Here is a 22,103-nt window from a genome sequence, read left to right as displayed (position 1 = left end):
ATTGACTTGAATTTCAGTAATAAGCTTTTGTGTTACAAAACTAACAGAAAACAAAGAAAAATGAAGTCTCCATGCAACAAATGTATGGAGACCAGTGTCCCAAGGTCCAGTTTTATAGCTGGAGCCATGACCATGACTGGCTTAGGAAAAGGCCCTTACACAAATTTCATTTGTGTTTGAAACAAAGTTTTTGACATCAAGTAGAACTTCTTTTAAAAGAAGTTTCTTTTATATTGTAAGAATTTGGTGTTGTAGGCTTGTATGTGTTTTATTAACTGCTCAATGAGCCATACATTTTGCAAGGGTGTGTATTTTAATAAATACAAAAAAGAAAATTTTAAATGATGTTAAGGGTCTGATTTTTAAACCTGCATATTTGCAGGACCTAAAGGCTGCCATTTTATCTTTGGCTTATTCCATTGTGTTCAGGCATTGCTTGACTCCAAGTTGTGCATTATCTTGCATATTAAAAGGGCTGAATGCCTAAGCATGGTAAAGCAAGCTAAGGATGAACAGTAGTCTTGATTCAGGACATCTTTGTTTTCCAATGATTTAAATCAGAGCCTTAATGTAGTTTTAATACAGCTTTTTTGTATTCATTTTCATTCTTTTTCAACAGCAGCATTTGAATAAAATAGCCTTGCTGCCTGCAATTCTTAAAAGAGCACTTCTGTTCTTAAGCCCCGGCACACTCTATGAACAGTCCCTACCCCAAACTTTATTTGATACTTTTGTTGTACTGGTTCTTTAGAGCTGATATATAATTGCATTGCTGTGGTTTTTCCATTGACACCGCATTGGATGCGAGTCTTGTCAATGGAACATTATTTTCTGTTTTTAATGCTGTCACCGTAACGGCTAACTGAGCCACTACGGTGTCAATGCATTGACCGATATTTTGCATAAAGGTTTACAATGTATTGACATGACATTCCATTTCTCAAATTTTTGCATATTAAAGATGCTATGATTTTATTGCTACTGTGTGTGATATTTTCAATGTGCAAAAAACTGTGAAATGGCTTACAGCATGTTGTTTTTGGAAGAATCATTACAATGTAAATCTTACCATGCAGAATCCCATTGCAGTGAATGGGACTTTGTGGTTTACATAGGCTGTGTATGCAACAGTATAAACTACAGTGCATATTTGCTAAAAACTTTTTGTTACTTCTTAGACTTAGTAACTCGGCTGTTTCTGTTTTATTGATTAGATATAAAAAAAGATGTCTCTGTCATTGTTTACATGCTAATGGTCTGAAAAACCTCATTTTTGGAAACAGTTGTTAAGCTCCTTTAAAGAGGCATCTAAAGTCCCAAATTGTTCTACTCCTTCACTTCTAACTAAAACCAGAAATGTCACAGACATTTAAATGATTAACTATGGGGAGGAAAATTTTTGAGCTTAAAGCTTTTTTTCACTAACTTCCTGCCCAAATTCAAATTACAATGGCCGAGTTATAAACCTCCCCAAAAGGTTTTCCAATAGCAAAGCTGACATTCCTTAGAGGTTTTGTCTGCTACTGCTATAAAATTGAATGGGTAAAATATCTTGTAGGTTTTTTAATAATGTAATACAGAACATGGTAGAAGTATTCAGGCCAATAGCCGAAAATTGACTTTGTTGATGGAAGTTTATTTTATTTATATTTATATTTTTAGTTTACAGTTGTCTTAAACCCAAAACCTCAGATGATTAGTTGCAGATACAGTAGTTTATTTAACTGTATTAGGGTATGTCATGTTATATTTCCTTTTGACCAAGACCTGATTAGATGAATAAAATTAATTCATTAAGTTTTTTAATGTTAATTTGTCCTGTTAAGAGGTTAAGCACCTTATCAAAATATTAATTTAATTTTTTTAATCTTGTTTAAATAACTTTGTAATTTGAAAGTAATGGATGCTGTAGTAATGTCTTTCACATCTGTGAAGATGAACAATAAAATTGTTTATTTACAAGTTACGACTCTAATTAATTTCTGGTAATGCCTCTCATAACCAGCATAGGTATACTCTACAGTTCATGAACTATTTTATTTAAATGAATAAACTGCACTTAGTATATGTGTAATTGAGTTATTCGAGGTAGAACTGATGTCTGCTGAATGGGGTGTTTTGCACTGGATCTTTACACGGTACTTCCAGCAAGCTATTCCTGTAGAATTCAGGGGTGCCCTTTTACAAACATAGAATGTGCACTTACGGTTTTTTGGTTTGCCTTTTTTTTTTTTTCCATTGGAACATGGAAAGTTCCAGTGGAAAATTAAAATCGTGATTTATAACAAAACCCAATAATACCCTCAAATCATCGGAGATGTGACTTTTTAGTTTGGATAAAGTGGAGCACACATTCTAGAAATGTTTTTCTACTTTGCTAGTTATGGTTTTATTAGATGGTACTATGCTGTGTGATGTAACTGGGACAAGAAAGGGGACAGGTTTAAGAAATTATGTTCAGATATTGTAGTTTGCCGTTATTGGGCAAGTTGTAACACATGCACAGTTTATTCAGTAAAGTAGGAAGAACGTCCAGTTAAATCTAAAATGCTAATGTCTGTCAATGCATGCTAATTGTCTAAAAATAATACTTCCTTATGTGTGTTAAGAAGGATGAAAATTTATGAAATTGGACAGCTGCATTATATGTTGATATTTTTTTTTTCTTCAAAAACTGTTTTAACTCTTTATCTACTCATTTTTCCCCAACAGTTAGCAATCTATTTAACCCTGTGGTGCTAGAAGTTGTGATTTCTTCATGTGTTTGCACAAACATATAATGTGGTGAAATCCAGACTCCCAGCACTGAAAGGGGTTGTGTGAGAGTGTGTTCAGTATTTGGAAACTTTTTATTGTTTTCAGACATTCCTTAAAGGAGCATTATCAACTTTTTCAGGTTCTTCTCTAAAAATGAGATTCGTGTTAAACAAAGTGTTCCTGAGGAGCTTTTTAAATTTTTTTTGCTATGGTCAAGGAAATGACTGTGAAGGGAAAATCTGGCAACTTTTTTCAGAACTGCAAGCCTCTGAACAAGGATTGCTTGCTCATAGCAGTGCAAAAGCACGTCAGAATTCAAGGAGCGTGTGGATGACACACTTAGTCATATGGTTTAGTGGTAGGTAGTCCTGTGAGGAGCAGGGAGTTGGACTCAGTGATCCTGGTGAGTCCCTTCCAACTTGAGATATTCTGTGATTCTGTGTTTGTAGATCAGTGGATGTGTTCTAGCTTGCAACAAGTGTTCTCCGGGTTGTACTTTGAGACAGCACTGACAGTCCTGGTCTACTTAAGATGACAGACAGAAACTAAAAAGACTTTGGTGAATTTTTAAAATGGGAATAGAGGAAAAAAGTTTTGTTTTCAGGCTTTTTGCAGTTATTTCAAAGAGTAAGAAATGAGGGTATTCTGAATACTGAAAATAATTGATTCTGCTCCTTTAAAAAAAAAAGTCTAATGTGATGCATTTTAAATAGTTTTCATTTGTACTGAAAATAATGTTGCTTTAAAATGTGTTTTGAATACTAAAGTTGCTTTTAAAAAGATCAAAATAGAATACAAGAACTACAGCGAAGAAACTGAAATAAAAGTATCAATTTTTTATTATTTATTCAGGAGATTTCACCTAAACCACAAAGTCAGAAAAAAAAAGAAGCTGATATTAGCAGTTCTGCCAGCATTCAGAAACCTGCACTGTTATCCTCAACTTTGTCTTCAGGAAAGGCTCGCAGCAAGAAATGCAAACAAGAATCTGGAGATTCTTCTGGGTGTATAAAGCCCCCTAAATCACCACTTTCCCCAGAATTAATACAAGTCGAGGATTTGACGCTGGTCTCTCAGCTTCCTTCTTCTGTGATAAATAAAACTAGTGAGCACAGACATTTTAAAAAAAATACCGTAATTACTTATAAGAGATATACAGAAATTTTTTTTGGTTGTAAATGGCTATTGCTTTTAAAAATGAATCTGCTTTAAATAAAAGGTCCAAGCGGGAGAATTAGGGGTAGCTCAGTATTTTAAAAGTCAAGTCACATAACAAGGCGTATGAATTACTCTACCGGAAATAATACATTTAAAAAATACATTTATATTTATAGAGTTGTGGCTTTTAATGGTTGGCTTTCCCTCCAGCTTAGATCTCCACTTTAGTATTAACACTGATACAGGAAAAATCAAACCTCTCTTCTGAAGGGGCCTGATTCATTAAAAAGAAAAGATGTACACCTTGGTTGAGGACCTTTCCTTCTCTGAGAAATTCCGCCTTCAGCAGGCTGATGTGCTGTACCTGTTGGCTGTGGCATTCTTCACCTTATGTGATATTTCCTTCAAATATGATGTGAAAGAGAAGATGGGTTCAAGATCTGTGGTGGGGGGAAAAAAAAAATATCAGGTTTGTTTGTCTCAGAATAATACCACAGGTGTTCAGCTTCTTAATGTGTGTAACTGATTTGCAGAGTACCAAGATATTGGTTATCAGAAGAACAGGGAAAGGTTTATGCTGCATCCTTGAATATGCTATTTCTGGTGAATATTCAAAAATTTCTAGAATTTTTGAGATTACATTAGTTCTTTAGTGTTGCTTAGGGTCAGGCTCTTTGTTGCCTGAAGAAAATTAAATGAGGTGGCCAACAGTTAAAATAAGTGTGGGTTCCAGTAAGTCAAAAGCTACATTTTTGTTTCACTTTTAGAATAGCGATGGAGGATGGAAGACTATACCTGCATTGTGTGTTCCCCTTAACCTTGATTTGATATTTTACCTTAGGAGATAAGTTTCTTCTAATCTTTTCTCACAGATAACTTTAAATGAATGGGAGAGGGAGGCGTGCAAATTCAGCCATCTCTATTTATTCAGGACACATTGGTATAAATTGTTTTTTCTCCCCACAAAGTATTTGTGGTCATCTATATTGTAATATGCCTTCCCTCCCCACCCCTAAAATAATGGTAAGTAGTTTTTCTTGAGCATGTTTGTATTTTGGATTAAGTTAGACTTCTCTGTAGCAATGTTCTAAAAAATAGCTAGTTTAAAAATAGGTTACTTAATAGCTTAGATCTTGTTAGTGCTGCCTTATAATCTTTGGCTTCTGAGTCTTTACCACCTCTAAAGGAAATCTGATTTTGCTGTGTCATTGTTTTTAAATCTGTACATCTTTGACTCTAAAAACTGCTTTAGAAAAGGAGAGAACAGTGATTTACAGTGTAATAATGGCTTAAATGTTTTTCTAAGGCAAAAGTTTGTGAAACTGGGTAAAATTGGAGAGGTATAGGGGAGTGTGGGTTTTTTGTTTTTAATGAATCAGGCCTATATTAACCTATATCAGTCCCCCCCTTTTTCTTTAAGTATGAGATTCGTGAGCCTTCTTACTGTGCCATGCATTGGCAGTGTGCATTTAAAATATAGTTGGGGTATTGATATCAGGTTAGCAGAAGATGGGAGGTGGGATATTAAATTAATTACTGCTTTTGATTATTTTTTTTTAAAGTTGTATATTACCACTATCCATGACGTTTTAGATCTTTAACTGTGATCATTTGTTCTGTTTACTGTTAAGTCCTGTTGCCCCCTTCCATTATAAGTAGCCTACTCTCATGGGTTATATGGGGGGGTTGCTTATTGTAGTGCCTAAAACAACAGCCTTTATCAGTGGGGAAGTACATGCCCTAATAACGTATAATAAGCAAAAAGCAGAATCATATCTTGAGATAACATTTTTTGCTCCTGGCAGTCACAGTTTTTTAATTACTTTTACCAGTTCTGCTGTGATTACCAGCTTTGCAAATAAGAGTTGTTTAAAGCACTCCCCATTAGATCTCAGATACTGCGGTAAGATTATGGTATATCTCTCTGCTTCATGAACATTGAAAGATCTCTTTTTAGGTCCATCACAGCCAGTGAATTCCCCTAGATCCTACAAACATAGCCAACGGAGAAGAAGATCACAGCGTTTAGCCACTTGCTCCTTGCCTGATGATTCTGTAGAAAAAGTTTCTTCTCCCTCTTCAGTTACTGATGGAAAAGTGTTCTCCATCAGTGGTCAAAACCAACAGTCATCAAAATTGGAGGGTAATGTATCTTAATCTAATAAAGACCTGCCCAAGAGAAATTGATTCATAAAAATTAGACCTTTCAGTTTTCATCTAATGGGATATTTTGACTTATTGTAGCTAAAGCTGTATGCTGTTCCTATGTTATGTAACGCTGCAATCCAAACTGTTGTTTGTTGGACCTATGTATCTTTTTTAATATTACATTTTTTCTTTTATGTAGTACCTGATGTTGCTCATATATCACTTGAGAAGCGTGGACCATGTCTCCCCCTTGATTTAAGCCGTAGTTCGGAAGTTACAGCACCATTATCCACAGAATCCACTTTCCGTAATGAATATCCCAGTAAAGACAAGGAAGATATTCAGATGATTACATATCTTTCTTCCAAAGCAGTAACTGATGGAAGAGTAGCTACAACAGCGTCAGGTAAAGGTTTATAGTAGTAGGGTTACAATGTGTATGTATTCAGTCACACAGAAAGAGGGGATACTTTTTTTTTCTGTGCACTCGCAAACCTGCCACTCTTCCTGGGGTCCATCCATCTGCATATTCTTCGTCTTCCACTGGCTTTAAGCTGCATTAGCACTTTTTCTAACACAATTTAAGGAGGATCTGAGAGTGTGGAATATACAAAAAGCCGTATTTCTTTCAAAAGTATTTTATATTGTTAAAACTTGTAAAAATAGTTTATGAAGCTGTTTACTAACATAGTAATATATACTAAGTCTAGATGTACTCATTAATCTTGTGGCTTCAGCTTTAAAACTTAGTAGCATTTTACGAGGCAGTCAGCATTCCTCTACTTTTGCTTTTGTTTGCAGTGGAAATTTTGTCATTTGTTTGCTACGAAATGTCACTTGAACGTATTTCTGAAAAATCCTCTAAAACTTACATAGACTTAGTTCACCCTCACAGAGTTAGCATAGAGCCCAATACTGGAGCTCTGTGCTGCTTCTCGCTTTGTAACAGTTTACTGGTTACTGTGGTTTAAGTGAATCACTTCGATAGAGGCAATTAAGAGATTTGGGGAGGGTTTACTTAGTGGTTTGCAAAGTGGGTTGTTTTCATCCAGTGTATGTTAGCTGTCCATATGCTCTTTTCATAAATAAGTCTCTTACGTGTATATCATACCATTTTTAATTGGCTTCCAAGAAAGAATTCCCTCACAAGCCTTGGTTTTGTTTTTAAATGAGAAAATTCTTCAATAAAGTAAGAGGAGGAAAAAATCAAATTCTTGTACTCTGCTGGGGAAGTTTTTGGTAAATGTGATCAACAGTAAGGGAGGACAACATGACCTTAAAGTATATAATTATGGCACTCAAACTATAATTTAGTTATGTTCAGGGGAAAAAAAAAAAACCCACAGTTTTACATTAAGCTGATAGTATAGCTGCAGTGCTTAATAGATCAGTGAAGCATTTTGTAGTAGTCTTGGGTGTCTGCCTACACATACTGCCAGTGAAAGAAAGATGATAATTTCATCGAGTTGTAGCATAGCTATTTAACCTGATGTAGCAAAGGCTGGATAGGATTCTTGGATCAATATTGCCTAGATTAAAACAGATGATGTAACTATCCTTTCTCGCCAAAAAAAAAAATCTGTTAATCTTTTAAACTAATTTGCCAAAATAAGGGCTGCAAGAATTTCTAATGAGCTGCCACTTAAGCTTTTAAAAATATTACTTAATTTCTCGAGTGAAACCATGTGACAGTCTTTGTTTGCCTTCGATACATTGCATAGCAGTCGAATAGCAGATTCCTGGGAAAATTACTTCTGTAAAAGTCCTTTTGTCTTATGTCTTCTGCCACTAAGAGACGTGTTTTTTGGGAGATGAGTATTTGCCCATTGATAGAACAAGATCATAAAAGAAAAACAACTTCCAATTGCCATCTGTTTCTTGTTTATTAAAACTCGTTTCAGTTACTAGGAATTTAACTTCTGGCTTTTCTGATATGTTTTTTGGTTCATTTAATGTGTAGTTGGTAATGCTGACAGGTATTTATTTTGTTTCCTGCTTCCGTCATGGGACTGTCTTGGACTCTGAGTGAGCTGGTTCTAATCCCAGCATCCAAGAGTACACTTTTACCTGTTTATTTGTTGAGCTTGATCTTAGCCACAGCTGAGTCTAATTAAATAAAAAAATAATGTTTTCTTTATAGCCACCTTTATTTATGACTCAAAAATATTTCACACTTCCACACACTTTGTGTCAGGGAAAACCATTCCCTGGCAAAATTGTCTGGTACTACTACTTGAGTCCAGAATGGGAAGATGGAAGGACTTGCAACCTATGCTGCAGGATACAGTTTGTACTGTATTTAAAGCTTAGTTGAGCTTTTTTGAACCTACATATTTTTAAGAGTTGTAAGCTCTCAAGGAACTGATTTGCCAGCTACCTTTTTGTCTTCTGGGTTTTTTGCCTTGTGGACAGACGTGGTTTTTGTTCCTAATTTTCATGTATTACAGTTTTCCTCCATGCAATAGAATTCTGTCTTGAGCTATCATACCTGCTTTTTGTCCAAATGTTAGAAGTTTTCAGAAGTATGTAGCCCAGCATCCACTTGAGCAGTATAAGCTTTGTGGGCTGAAAGACTAATCTAAGCAGTTTGTTATCTTTAATTCAGAGATTTCGTAGAAGGTTTTGGAGCTAGCTGCCTCTGTTAGTAGTATCTCTAGATTCTGTAACTGAAGTTCATATGTCTTTTGGGTTCATCTTAGGCTTCTAACTCTGGTGAAACTCATTTGTCTCGTATCCTTCTCATTCTTCTTAGAAGAAAAAGAAAAATGTAGCTTTTAGGTTCAAGTTTGAAACCTCTGGAGTTACTTTATACTGTGGAATAGTTTTTGTTGTGTTCTCTGCTTTAGAAGGCATATTTTTACTTTTGAAAATAGCACAGGTTCTCAAGTCATGTTAATTAAGCACACATAATTACACCAAATTCTTGGAGAATTAATAGAATTCACTTTATCACTACTTTTCTAATGAACCTGTTTAAACAATGGTAAGCTAATACATAAAGGAGAGGTGCCCAAAGCTTTCCTTTCTCATTCCTGTCAATGCTTGAAATTATTGAGAAAAGTTTATTTGCATTATGCAGGAACATCTGCCTGCTTAAGTGTAATTTAATATATTGCATTGCTTAGCATAGGCATTGTAACTCTGTACATTACAGTTTGAGAACTCTGGTGTAAAATCCAGACTTTACTGTAATTGTCTGCTTTTTTAAATCTAAAACCTACTTTAAATCTATGTCCTTTTATGATATTTCTGCTGTTTAGATTTTATTGACACAGTCTGGACAGATCTTGGTGTTCTAAATTTTGACAACACTATGGAATTTGCTGAGTGCACTTAAGTTGGACCTACTGTCTTCCTAATCATTGAAGTAGATAACTGTAGATAGTTTCAGAAATTCTGGAGGTAACGGAAATATTTAGCCTGAAACAGCCTATTATGATCGCTGACCTTTCTGTAAAAAAGCTGTACTGTTTTAGATCCAGAGGTGCAATTTGTGGCTTTGGAAATTTAGGCTTCTGATGGAGGCTATCAGTTGAGTCAATCGAAAAAATAGTTTTATGTAGTTGAAAATTACGCATTTTAATGACTTCTTTGTTCAAAAGATACCAACTTGGTGTACTTCAGAGGGGAGGGATGAGCTGCACTGAAGTGCAGAAGCATAAATGGCAACTCATAGATCTCAAAATCATTGCTCAAAATGAACAACTTGTCATTTTGTAAAGGCAACACAAAAGCACTTTGGTGAATTCCTTCAGTCCACAGGCTACAGGGAAGTACTGTGCACTTTGGTTGACACTGATACACTACCAGTTAATTATTGAAGAGAGGTACTGCTTTGCTTAAACTGTTGTATGGGCCTACTTGTGATCACCTGGTATTGTACACACATAACTAAGAATCCTTGCTTTCATTTGTCAGACTGCTTAAAATGTAGATAACTGGCCTTTCTGTCACTTAGCCCTTCATAGACTTTAAATTCACAGTCAGTCGGAATGCATGCAAAATGCTGTAGTTTTCTAGTTCTGACTACATAAAGTTCAGATCTTTCTGTAGTTATAATTTTCTTTGAATTTGTGATCCTTTTTCTTGGTTTCTGTAACTCTACACCATTCGTGTTAGTTTAACTGTTATGTATTGAGCAAACATAATTTCAGCAAGCTCTCTGGGTTTTAAAATCTAAGTAAAAGGAAAATATTGTTACGTTTACTGATATAACTATAATATTTGTAATACTAATCTAACAATGTTATCGTTAGCTGTTATTTCCTGTTCTAGCTCAGTCTAGATAATTTTGCTAGTAGGGTAACTAGCTTAACTATATGGGCGAGATTTGCACTTACACTAAAAGAAAAAATGGTTGTATACTTTTACATAATTTTATTGATAAGAGTTTACTGCAGCAGGAATAAGAAACAGCTGATGTACGAAATTTTCAGAAAACGAGATCAGTTGCTTTTTAATAAACTCTTGCCAGTGTTATTGGTTACCCTGCTTTTAAGAGGTATGTAGACGCCAGTGAACTAAAGCTCTTGTTACCTTGGAGCTGTTTGTTTTACTTCGACCATCTATTGACAGTCAGGTTTACTCCCTAATTTGAATGTCTGCCCTTCTAATCTCTGCCCTGAAGTTCCCAGCTGATTCTTGGGGTAGTTAGCTGAAGGCAAGAAGAACTTTTCATGTCCTTATTCTTCCAAGAGATTGTTTTGTGCAGGATCAGGTATTAATCTGTGATACGTATTTAAAGTGCACTTAGGTATAAAAATCATCCTATGCACTGGGAATTCAAAACACAAAATTAATTATGATAGAACTATAATTCATAATAAAATTCATGCTGGTCATGTTATGGTTTAAGTTGTGTGCTAATGCAGATGATATTTCTGTTATTAGGAAAGTTGAAACATCAAAAGCCATGGAATAGAGTATCATGCAACAAAATAAGTCGCTTCACATTGGTAAAATTTATTTTAATTTGCTGAGCTGAAATAAAGCAGTACCACTAAAAGCCCGTCTACGCTGCTGTGCTTGTTCATCCCGTTCTGTACCTGTGCTCACAAGACGGCGGCTTGTGTCACTTCACCGTGCCAGACCAGGAGAGGTAGCATTGGAAAAGTGTCATAAAGCAGGCTGAAAATTGCTGTGGTTTGCATTTGTTTTTAATCTGAAATCAGTCTTCTAGTGATAAAATTGATCTTCGAACAATGACATAATCAGTAGTTTATCAAGTCCAATCTTCAATCATCTTTCTCTCTGAGTGTTAATCGCAGACCTCCCACGCTTCACTGTGTGGGAGGTGGCTGACTAGACTCCTCAACAGGAATAAAATTGCACTTAAAAGTAGCAGTTAAAAAAAATGTCTGGTAATCTTTCCATAAAGGAATTTTTTTATAAACTAATATTTTTCTTGCAGTATTTGTTACTTGCTTTTCAGACTGTGATTATCTACTTTGGCTAATTTTGTGGTTACTTGTAAGGCATAGTGCTTGCACGGTTGAAAATTAGACTTTGCAAGCTTTAATACTTTATTTAGGATTTGAGAATTTAGGATTCTCAATCTAGAATGATTTCTCATTAATAAAAGTAAAAGCCAAGAATAATGTAACTGTGTAACATAAGTGTATGCAGGCATAGTAGTAATTTCTCTTTTCAGGTTACTGTAGAAAGGCAGTCTGGAGAGCTCTCACTGAGATCGATATTTTTGTGACTGTAGCAGACTTCCGCCCATCATAAATGTTCCCTTAAACAGTTATTTAGTTACTAGCTGATTACTTTGTCAAATGTGCTTGTGTTGAAAATTACTGAGATACTGAAGTTTGTTGTGTTGTGGCTACCAGTGTCAGAGCACGTTTGAATGCCTGAGGTCAGGATTTCTTCTGAATATTGAAGTTTAAATACTAATCATCTAATATTGAGGCTAAATTTCTCTTGATTGTTTGGATGGAGTATTCTCACATCTTTTCATCAAAATGGCAGTGACCTAACCAAATTATGTGCATTTGAGTGATCCTTTTGTGCTCTTTTTAGAAACAAGACAAGACGTTGATAGCATGATGATGTGGAGAAGCATCACTTTTTTTCTTTTACTGAGGTGCTAAAATATACTCATTGCTCTACAGATGGCAAGGCAGTTCAGTCCTGTAACAGAGACAAATGTTAATTAGGAAACCCAAGAAAGGGATAATTTGGATAGTGTTTTGTGTCGATGATAAGTATCCCAGCAAGCTAAGTCCACTTGAAATACAGACAAATGCAAGAGCCTGAATAGCAGACCAGTCTTGAAAGGGTTATGGTCTTAGGTGAGATGGGTGATTTGAGGTAGTGGAAAGGCTTGGTTAGCATCAGCCGTGCTCGTGTCTAGTGTTAAAGCCAGCACGAAGAACTAAGCAGCTGCTTCTGGCTGCTGGCTAGCTTGCATGGTATGGTGATGTCTTGCATCTTGCAACTGGGAACATCTGGCATTTAAAAGTGCTGTGTGGTGTGGAGGGTGATGTACTACTTACCATTGCTCTTGCTGCCCCTGTGGCTTTCTCACTCTGGCATTTTAACTGTTTTCCTGAGAAGGCTGCCTAGGAGCTGGACTAGGTTTCATGTAACATATATGTTGTATTATAGAATTGGGTTGGTCTGTCCAAGCCTGGAAGGCTGCCATATGGCGTTAACCCTGAGACATTCTTTCCTTTTCTCCAGAATCCTTTTATGACTGATAAATTTACTAAATTATCTTAACACTGCTTATTTAAATGTTTTTTGTTGCTTTATTACTGAATAACTAAAAAAAAAAAAAAAAAAGAAAAGAAAGGGGAGCTCAAAGAACCCGTTCCAGATCAGCTTCGTATTTGGTCTTGTTTAATATCTCGACCGCTAGCAGGTATTTTTCAGGACCCTTTTGTTTTGTTTTTTTGGTTCGGCACTTTAGCCCGCAAGTGTTTTTTTACATGCTGATACTTCTGTTGGACTCATATGTTGAGAGACACTGAAGGTGACTGGTGTCTTCCAAAAAAAACCTGAACCACTTATGACTTTGCAGAGCTGCATTTTTTACAGTATGTCCTTGGCATGGTCCTGAAATGTCCTCAATGGTCTGATGAAGATTAAGCTTTCCTAATTACATTTAAATGAAATTTAAAGCTCTCACAATATTGATGAACACAGTAATAGAGAGTTTTGAATGACCTCAGTAATGTTCTTTATAAATAACTTTTGTTCTAGTTTGATTATTTGAAAATTCCATTGTCCTATTTGATTATAAATATTAGCAATGAAAATTATAATTTGAGTTTTGTTTTGCCATGTTATTTCCTAATTTGCATCAGATAAATATTGAAAAATACTTAAGTATTTCACTGAATAAACTTTTCTGAATAGTGCAAGATAAGAATTGTCAGTATATGATGCTGAATTCTGACAAATTATCACAGTATTTTGCATGTAATTCAAATATGGATTAAATATATACATGAAAGCGAATGATTTAATATTATTAAAATCAATGAAAAATGCAATAAGCAGAAGTGTAAATTTTATACATAGCACTAAAAATGTTGTACCAGAGTTTAGTTTCTCTCTTCACATAATGGAATGTTAAGGTAAATGGTATTGACAACGTCAGCACCTTTAACCCTTACTGTTGATACGGGTTTCTGTTACAGTGAAATAAAAAGGAAACAAAAAGGCATGAAAGTAGCAGCAAAAATACACTTTAAACAGTACAAGTAGTTTAAAAGTGAGTGCAAATTCCAAAACAAAGAAGCTTTCTGTGGCATGTATTGTCTTGTATGTAAGACTAAGACCTAGGCATTCATATGCAGTAATTATATGTTAAGTGTGATGATATTATTAGCAATACTTGACATTTCAGTGATCTGACCCAGCCAGTGATCTGGCTGCAATCCTTATGGAATGCCTAGTAAATCTGTCTTCTTGTTTTCAGCACCCTCGTCCCATGTACATGCCTTGCATCTGGAAATGCCTTTAACCAATAGTCTAAAGTTACCCAAAGGGAATAGTAAAAAAAAGAGGTCATCCACATCAGTGAGCTCTGAAGGGACAGAGATACAGTGCTCTGTGCCCATAAAGGAGAAATGTTTTGAGAGTCTGAAGGAGAAAATATTAAAGAACGTGATTGAGAAGGACAAGCATTCAGAAGTTGGTAAACTACAATACTTTTTGTTTCCAGTGCTTTAGACAATAAAAATAATTGTAAAGTGACATTAAAAATAATGTTATTGTTTGTACATTTCTTATCATTATGTACCATTAGGACTTTTTACAGTCTAATGGCTTTTACAAGAAAGTGGGTCATCAGCCAGACATTGCACTTACGTCGTATATTCTTTTTCGATTTGCAGGTGCAGTGAGAATGGAAAGAAAAGGAAGACTGGAAGAGAAAAGTTCTTCAACATATGGTATGTACAGAGCAATAATATTTTTAGGAAAAAAGGAAAAAAATTTCTTAACACTTGATGTCTCTGAAGAGCAAATGTAAAAGCGTAAAATATTTCCTGGGCTCAGCTGCACTTCTTTTGTTTGTTTAAGTCTTAAAAACTGTTTTTGTATGTATGACAATTTTATAGTAGAAGAATAATTTTATAAGAGAAAATGAAAGTGCCTGTAGCAAGGATTTGGAAGGATCCAAAAGTACCTGTGAGAGGCCTGAAAAAAAAAAAGCTTTTTTTTTTTCCTAGTTGAATTAGCGCTACTGCCTTTATTTCCTTGTACTGACTGATTTGGGGAGGGGAGGAGAAATCAGTTAAATGTTACTAGCAAAACATTTGACAATTCTTGAATGAAAATATAAATTAAGAGGGCTTTGGTTTAATCCTGTGTTTCAAAAATAAAAAAAATAAAAAAAATCTAGAGATGGACAGGAATTCATAAGTGATTCTGCCTTGTTTTTCCAGGAGGTAGAAGTTCTGTTTCTGTATTCCCCAAGAAGATAATAACACTCCTGTGCAGGAAACAATCCTTAAATACTGACTTTAAGAATTTATTTTCTGTAACAAGTCAATTTCCTCATTATTTATCTCACTGCTGATTGCTTAGAAAATTATTATGGAGTGACAATATTGTGGGATGTATTTTGTGTGGGGAGAATTAACAGGATAAATTAGGATAAACAGAATTTTTCTGAGACAAAGTACTAGTCCTCATGTGTATACCAACAGTGCTTAGAAGTGAACTGCAGTGTAAAAATCGTATCCTAAATTTTCGTCAGAATCAGTTTTCTATGAGGATGTCACTTTGTGATAGAAAGTGCTGACAGCATCAGCAGTTTTGTGATACTGGAATTTCCTTTAAATGACTTTCTATAGGCCTAATATGTGTTTTTAAGATTATGTTATCTTTTTGGTTTGGAATTTTGTACTTTTGAAAGCTTTTTCTCTTGCCCAAACCTTTTAGCTATAAGCTGTAAGTAAAATAGATGTTATAAGCTGTTTAAATAATGTCACTTATTTTGTGTGCTTTGCTATATCTTATTCTGCTATGATATCTCATTTGGAATTACTTAAAATGGTAAAATGTTACTGTTGAGATTCCTTTGAACCATTCTACCAGCAATTAATGAGAGGCATACCCAAGATATCAAGTAAATTAACTGAATCATTTTGATCTGTCTCGGCAACTGGAATATTTTGATTTTGAATGTCATGTTTAGTTTAAGGCATATGCAGCAAGTAATTTGGAATGGTACTGCTGTTTTAAAATGTATAATTTTTATTTCAGGTAAAAAGAAAGAAAAGGAAAAGGAGAAAAAAGAGAAAAAGGAGAAAGATCATAAATCAAAACAGAAAAAGAAGAAGAAAAAAAAGAAGAAATCTAAACAGCATGGTAAGTTCAATTTACTTTTTTTTTTTATATAAGCAAAACCACTCAGTGTATTTCTGGCATTAGATATTAAAACTTGTTTCTAAACAATATAAATGTCACATTTTTGAAATGTCAAATAGGTTTTGGCCTTGAATGTTGAAAGGCCACGTAGTTCTATGACCTCATTGTCGTATTTATAGCCTGTCTTTACATGATAGACACAGGTATTTCATAGATGTTTTTTCTTCCTTCAAAAGATATGCTTGCTCTTCTCATCTCTCCAAATTCTTCATTTGAAGCTCTGTATAGGCATCCTACTTATTTTGCTTGGACATGAAAATTATTCTAGTATCTAGTCTGTTGCTAAATTTCAGTGGTTTACTGTATAAAATGCAGCCCCTCCTTAACAGTTAATCCTTAACAGCTGAGGCTGGCGTCTCTGTTGCAACAACCTCGTCTGTTGTCTTGGCAAGTGGTGATTCCATTTGTCTTCGTCTCACTTCCCTATTCAGATTCTTTGATCATATCACTCGTCTTTTTCTTTTCTCTGTTATTTCCGTTCCCTAGAGGAAAAAAATATTTTGTTTTTTAGATATGAGGCTCTAGGTAGTTTGTGCTTTTCTACAAAACAAAAACCCCTTTCAAACCATTTTGTCCTTTTTTTTTTTTCCTTGTTTGAGAAGTGCTCCTGTAAGAGTGTGGTTTAACGTTTTAGCGCCATCCATTCTCTAACTCTCCTTGGCATGATTTCTGTGGAAAGACTGGACAATGTTTGGGTTTTCTTTTTTAATAAAAAGATAACTATCCTGCTGACCAGTACAGTTTTACTTTTTCTTCGTATTTCATCCCCTTTTCCACATCCTTTGGTTCTTTTAATCTCCCATAAAATCACATTACAGTTTCCTTGGTTTACCTTTTTTTACATCCAGTGCAGTCTTAGTTGCAGCATTATGGTAATAAAAATAACAGCATGGGCAAATGCAGACTCATTCTGTCTTTTCTTCTTGCTAAAGACTGAACTTTATTTTTTGTGTGCTACACCTGCTTACTTCAAAAAGTGTTTCAGGACTTAAAAGAGTACCACTTATTTTAATACTACTTATTTACTACTTATTTACTATCAAACAAAGCATTTTATAGAAATTTTTCCTTCAGACTATGTGGAAAAACCCTGTGCATTAAACAGAGCTTCTGACTGCAGACTTTTAAAGATGCCTTGTGGTTCTCTAGAGTGAATATGCATTTGTCTGTCCAAAATTTGTGCTATTACATGAAAATGCTCCCAAATAATGCAGTGCTTGAATGTGAACTGCAGTAATCTAGGTTTCGGGTACTTCACCATCTTTATATTTGAGCAATATAATTTTAAACTGTAAACTTCAATTGCTTATTTTACCTAAAAATTATTGGGAGTTTTTTACTTGGGAAGGCATCTAAGTATTTGCAAGAAGATACTGGTAAATGCTAGGTATGCAAGAGCCAAAGAAAAGAACAAAAACCCTAAGACCCTAAGCAATCCTGGGCTACTTCATCTGTGATTATTAAAACATGGCAGAGGAAGTTAATACTCTCCACAGGTTCCATTTTTAGGGAGACGTTCAAAAATAACGTGCCATTACCTTGTGTACAGCAATATCCCCAGCAGCACTCTCAATACAGTTGGATAAGACTAAGAAAAATGTTTTGTAGATCTTCTATCCTTTGAGTATATGACAGACTAAGTCTTGGTGTAAAAGTGTTTGCAAAAGAACTTGCATAAAAATAAGCAAAATGTTGTTTGAAGTATTTGACAAAATATCTTTTGAGCAGAACTGTTTTAATAGGTAACAAGTTAAGCTACAGATTTGAAATACATTCAAAACTACAAATGTGTGTTTTGTAATGGGGAAATGTTTACATGGTATTTCCCTGAGTCTTCTGTTTCATGTATTTCCAAAGAAAAAGGTAAATAGAGAAGTTATCTGTCATCTTTTGGTGTTGAATCCTGGAATTGAGATGAATCATCAGAAAAGGCTGATGTAGTGCACAACTTAGAAGGTTTGGGAGGAGTTGGTCAGACTGGTCATTCTCATCTGGGCATATGATACTTTGCTGTTTCATGAAACACTGTGCTTGAGATCAGAAAGTCTAAGGCTTCGCACTGCCTGGGGTGCACTTGGTTCTCTGGTTCCATACAGCTCCAACATGCAATGGGTTCTGCAAACCCTATTCATCCAAATTGATTCAAGTAGAGTACCTCTTGCAAACTAACATCAGAGATGTGTTCTTGTACCCAGTATTGTTCTTTGGTTTTATCTTGTTGAGGTTGTAAGGTGGTTTGTTGTGGTGTTTGGGTTTTTTTTTCTTCTTTTTATTCCTTTGGTCTTTTTGCCAACTTGTCTTGAAACTTAGAAGCTTAGCAGAGGTACTGCGATTAGGTTCCAACTTCTAGGGGCCATATCCAATGCTTGTAAATATTAGGAGAAAACTATATACCTCCCAATGCCCCAACAAACAGAAATCTTAAATCCAGATGCGGAAAGCAGTGCAAGTAAGCATTTTGTTCTTTGTGAATTCATCTTGTGAAAATCTGTTTTTAGAAACTCAGAGGTATTCTGCCTGGGTATTTTTTATTTTTTTTTTAACTGGGGAAAAAAGAAGAATGCTTTGGCAGATTCTGACTCCAGTGTCTGACCCTGAAAAAGGCCATTGAAAAATGATCTGTCAAAAGAAGCAATCTTCTCTTTCTCCAGGACTAACTCACTCTACTTTCAGGGCATGGGCAGAAATGAAGGGGTGTGAGGCATGCTCTGTTCCTTTGGAATGAAATTGAGTCATCTTGGGAAAGAAGAGGGAGTGGGCACATTTTTGGAGTGGGCACATTTTGTGCTTCAGATAAGTTTTGTGCAAGGCTTTAAAACAAACAAAAAAACCCCACCCAACAAAAACTTTTTCTGTGCTCTGAATATATTCATGATTGACTGTTCATATAAAACCCATATAACACAGAAGGTAGGTAATTTCTGTTATTCATACTGTTCTGCTACAGTGAGGTTGACAGCAATACAACATGAAGTAATCAACTCAACTACTTACTGAGTTGACTCCCCTACAGTGAATATACTTAGGAAATGTGTAGATAGTGTGTTTTTGACAGAAGGAGAAAGTAAATATCAATAGTGGCTTTATGGAAGGTATTTAGGAGAGAAGCATATTGTGAAACCCATTACAAGAAAACTGTAGATACAGGTGGTAGCAGGAATGCTTCCTACAGAAGGATCAAAGTGCAGAAATCTGATTACTCACTTATATGCAAAGTAATAAGTTTTAAGAGGAGTAAATGGGTAGCTACTCTTAATTACCATTTGACCAGCATAAGAAAGACATGGACCTACTCAAGTGGGTCCAGAGGATGGCCACGAAGATGATCAGGGGCCTGGAGCACCTCCCCTATGAGGACAGGCTGACAGGCTGTTTAGCCTAGAAAAGGGAAGGCTCTGGGAAGACCTTATAGTGGCCTTCCAGTACTTAAAGGGGGCCTACAGGAAGGATGGGGATGACTCTTTTTTCAGGGAGTGTAGTGATAGGATGAAGGGTAATGGCTTTAAAATGAAAGAGAGTAGATTTAGATTAGATATTAGGAAGAAGTTCTTTACTGTGAGGGTGGTGAGGCACTGGAACAGGTTGCCCAGAGAAGTTGTGGAAGTGTTTAAGGCCAGGTTGGATGAGGCTTTGAGCCACCTGGAATGAGATGATCTTTAAGGTCCCTTCCAATCCAAACCATTCCATGATTTGTGATTCCATGATTTACCTGGGACAGTCTCTCCAGTCACTATGATTAAGGACAGGCTTGCAAATGTGTTCCTTGAGACTGTTGCAAAAACTGTGTGTTAGAGGAAAATATATCAATCTGATATCAATATAAATGTCAATACGGCTGTATTACCAGTAGGCACAAGCACATGGTGCTGTCTGTGCTTGTGTGCGTGTGCTAACAGCCTTATCCTGCTCACCTCTCTGGGTAAGCAGGATGGGGGTCCACTAGCGAGAATATGCAGATATATATGTACAGTCTGGATCCCTCCAGCAGCTGGGCTCAGACACTGTCTCCCTAGTAGCTGCCTCTGGATCCCAGTTGTTCCAGTTGCAGGCACCTGGAGACACGAGCCCCCAGGGCCGCAGCCCCACTTCAGTACAGGCCATCTCACTCATGTGCATGCTTGCATACTACCAGAGTTGGCCAAGACTCCCCAGATCCCCATAGCACCCCCCTTGGCTCTCAGCCTTAGAGAGGCACTCACACTCAGAGCTGGCCCTTGCAGACCCACTCACCCCTTGCTCCCAGGCCACTTCATCTGCTCACCAGCTGGTCCAGCTTGATCTCTGCTAACAGACACTCACACTGGTTCCAGGTGCTGCAGCATGAACTCATGGGCCTCTGTGACCGGAGATCCCTTGCAAGTGGATGGCATTTCAGTCACTTATCCAGTCTCTCCAGGTGCTGGCACCACAGATGCATGAGCCCTTCGACCCATGGTCTGACTCCATTTGCTGGCACTCAGAGCCCCATACACACACCTGCACACTGAATAGAGAGCCTCTCACCTGGGTAAGAGTTAGAAAGGGGGTTTAATAAGAATCACAGAATGGTTGAGGTTGGGAGGGACTTCTGGAGGTCCTCTGGTCTAACCCCCCCACCCAAGCAGGGCCACCTAGAGCCAGTTGCCCAGGACTATGTTGAGGCAACTTTTGAGTATCTCCAAGGAGGGAGACTCCGCCACATCTGCCAGCACAGATAGGATGGACTGTACTGATCAGATGCAGGACATGGCCAGATAAGTGTACCGACCAGCAAACTATTTATGCATGACTGGTTCTTTTTATCCCCTTATTCCTCTGTTTTCCCCACGCTTGTTCCTCCCCAAATCACTTGGGTCCATCCATTTTCCCCACTTCTGGTTTCTTCCTTAAACATTCTATAAGTCTTGTGCAATCCCAAAATGATTTTCCCCTGCATCCCATAGTGTGCCCCACCTGTGGGCTGCAACCCCCCCCTAGTCCAAAAGGTGATCCAGAGAGCTGCTCTGGGTAAGACACCGTGATGGGTTTCATGTCTGCATAATGGGGATGATGGCACTGCTGAGACAGCCCTGGGAGGGGCCTGGGCAGGGTGTGTTTGTTGCTTGCCTCCTCATCATGCTCCTCTGGGCATGTGCATATACCTTGCTGGGATGTTCCCTGGCTCATCCCAGGAGCCATCAATGGCTAATGGCTCCTGGAATGGGCCTGGGAGCAGCCCAGGAGGGTTTTCTTTGGACTCCCTGTGCTTCTCTGCAGGTGGGCAGACAAGCTTTTATCACTTAACCTGACAGGACAGTCTGCAGTTACTTCTAGGTAGCAACATTGATAGCGCTACAAACAGACCTAAGGCAAAAAGAGAGAGCTACCAGCAGCATCTCTAAGGCTAGCAGGTAGTACAGGGTGAATTGTGGAAAAAGAAGACTGTATGATGTTCTAGGTAAAATTATTCCTCTGTGCATTCAGAGATGGGGGGGAGTTAAATGGGTAATGCTTCTCTTAGCTATTAATCTTCGTTATGTTTCTTACTGGAGTTTTTTTTTATAAAGTATGCTATGAAGAGCTTTTGTCATTTTGTATTTACAGTTTCCTCATACTAATACCTCAATGTTGATATTCTTTACTTCTGAACATAATATTGCGGTATACTTAAATATTTAATTTTTTTGCATTTGTCATAAACTTTTCTTTACTTTTGTAACAGTGACTTTTTTTTTTTTTACTTTTCAGATTATTCAGATTATGAAGATAGTTCTGTTGAATTCTTAGACAGGTGCTCCTCTCCATTAACACGGTCCTCGGGGAGCTCTCTGACTTTGCGCAGCATGTTCTCAGAGAAGAATACATCATACCAGTATCCAAGAGCTATCTTGTCTGTTGACCTTAGTGGAGAAAGTAGGTTGGCTGAACAGCAACTTTCAGTTTGTAGGTTTAATTCTTTAAGAAAGAGAATTTTAAAGGAAATAATTTGGTTTGTGTTTGGGATTGTAGCTATAAATATGGTGACTGATTTATACTTCATCTATTTAAATCAAAATGCTTACACTCATCAAGCTGTTCTGCATTGTACTTGCTTTGGTTAAGTGTTACTACTCTGCTTCTGAGGAGATTGCATTAAAGGCATTTTGCAGAATCCGTCTAGAAATCTAATATACCAGCAGTGTTTGGCAATTTTT

General features: G+C 36.6%; 1 protein-coding gene across 1 annotated transcript in view; it reads left to right on the top strand.

Moving 5' to 3' along the window:
- The window catches only part of PHF20L1 (PHD finger protein 20 like 1), a 56,978-nt gene that overhangs the window by 22,789 nt on the left and 12,086 nt on the right, over nt 1-22,103 (top strand). Inside the window, exons 9-14 of the mRNA XM_009818793.2 lie at nt 3,610-3,862; nt 5,873-6,058; nt 6,263-6,469; nt 14,412-14,468; nt 15,787-15,891; nt 21,658-21,822. Of these exons, the coding sequence (XP_009817095.2) occupies nt 3,610-3,862; nt 5,873-6,058; nt 6,263-6,469; nt 14,412-14,468; nt 15,787-15,891; nt 21,658-21,822 (973 nt within the window). The remainder of the gene's footprint in view (nt 1-3,609; nt 3,863-5,872; nt 6,059-6,262; nt 6,470-14,411; nt 14,469-15,786; nt 15,892-21,657; nt 21,823-22,103) is intronic.

The sequence above is a fragment of the Gavia stellata genome, chromosome 3 (assembly GCF_030936135.1).
Source record: "Gavia stellata isolate bGavSte3 chromosome 3, bGavSte3.hap2, whole genome shotgun sequence".
NCBI lineage: Eukaryota > Metazoa > Chordata > Aves > Gaviiformes > Gaviidae > Gavia > Gavia stellata.
Note: the sequence above shows the minus strand (reverse complement) of the source record. Positions and strands in the feature narration are given on the sequence as shown.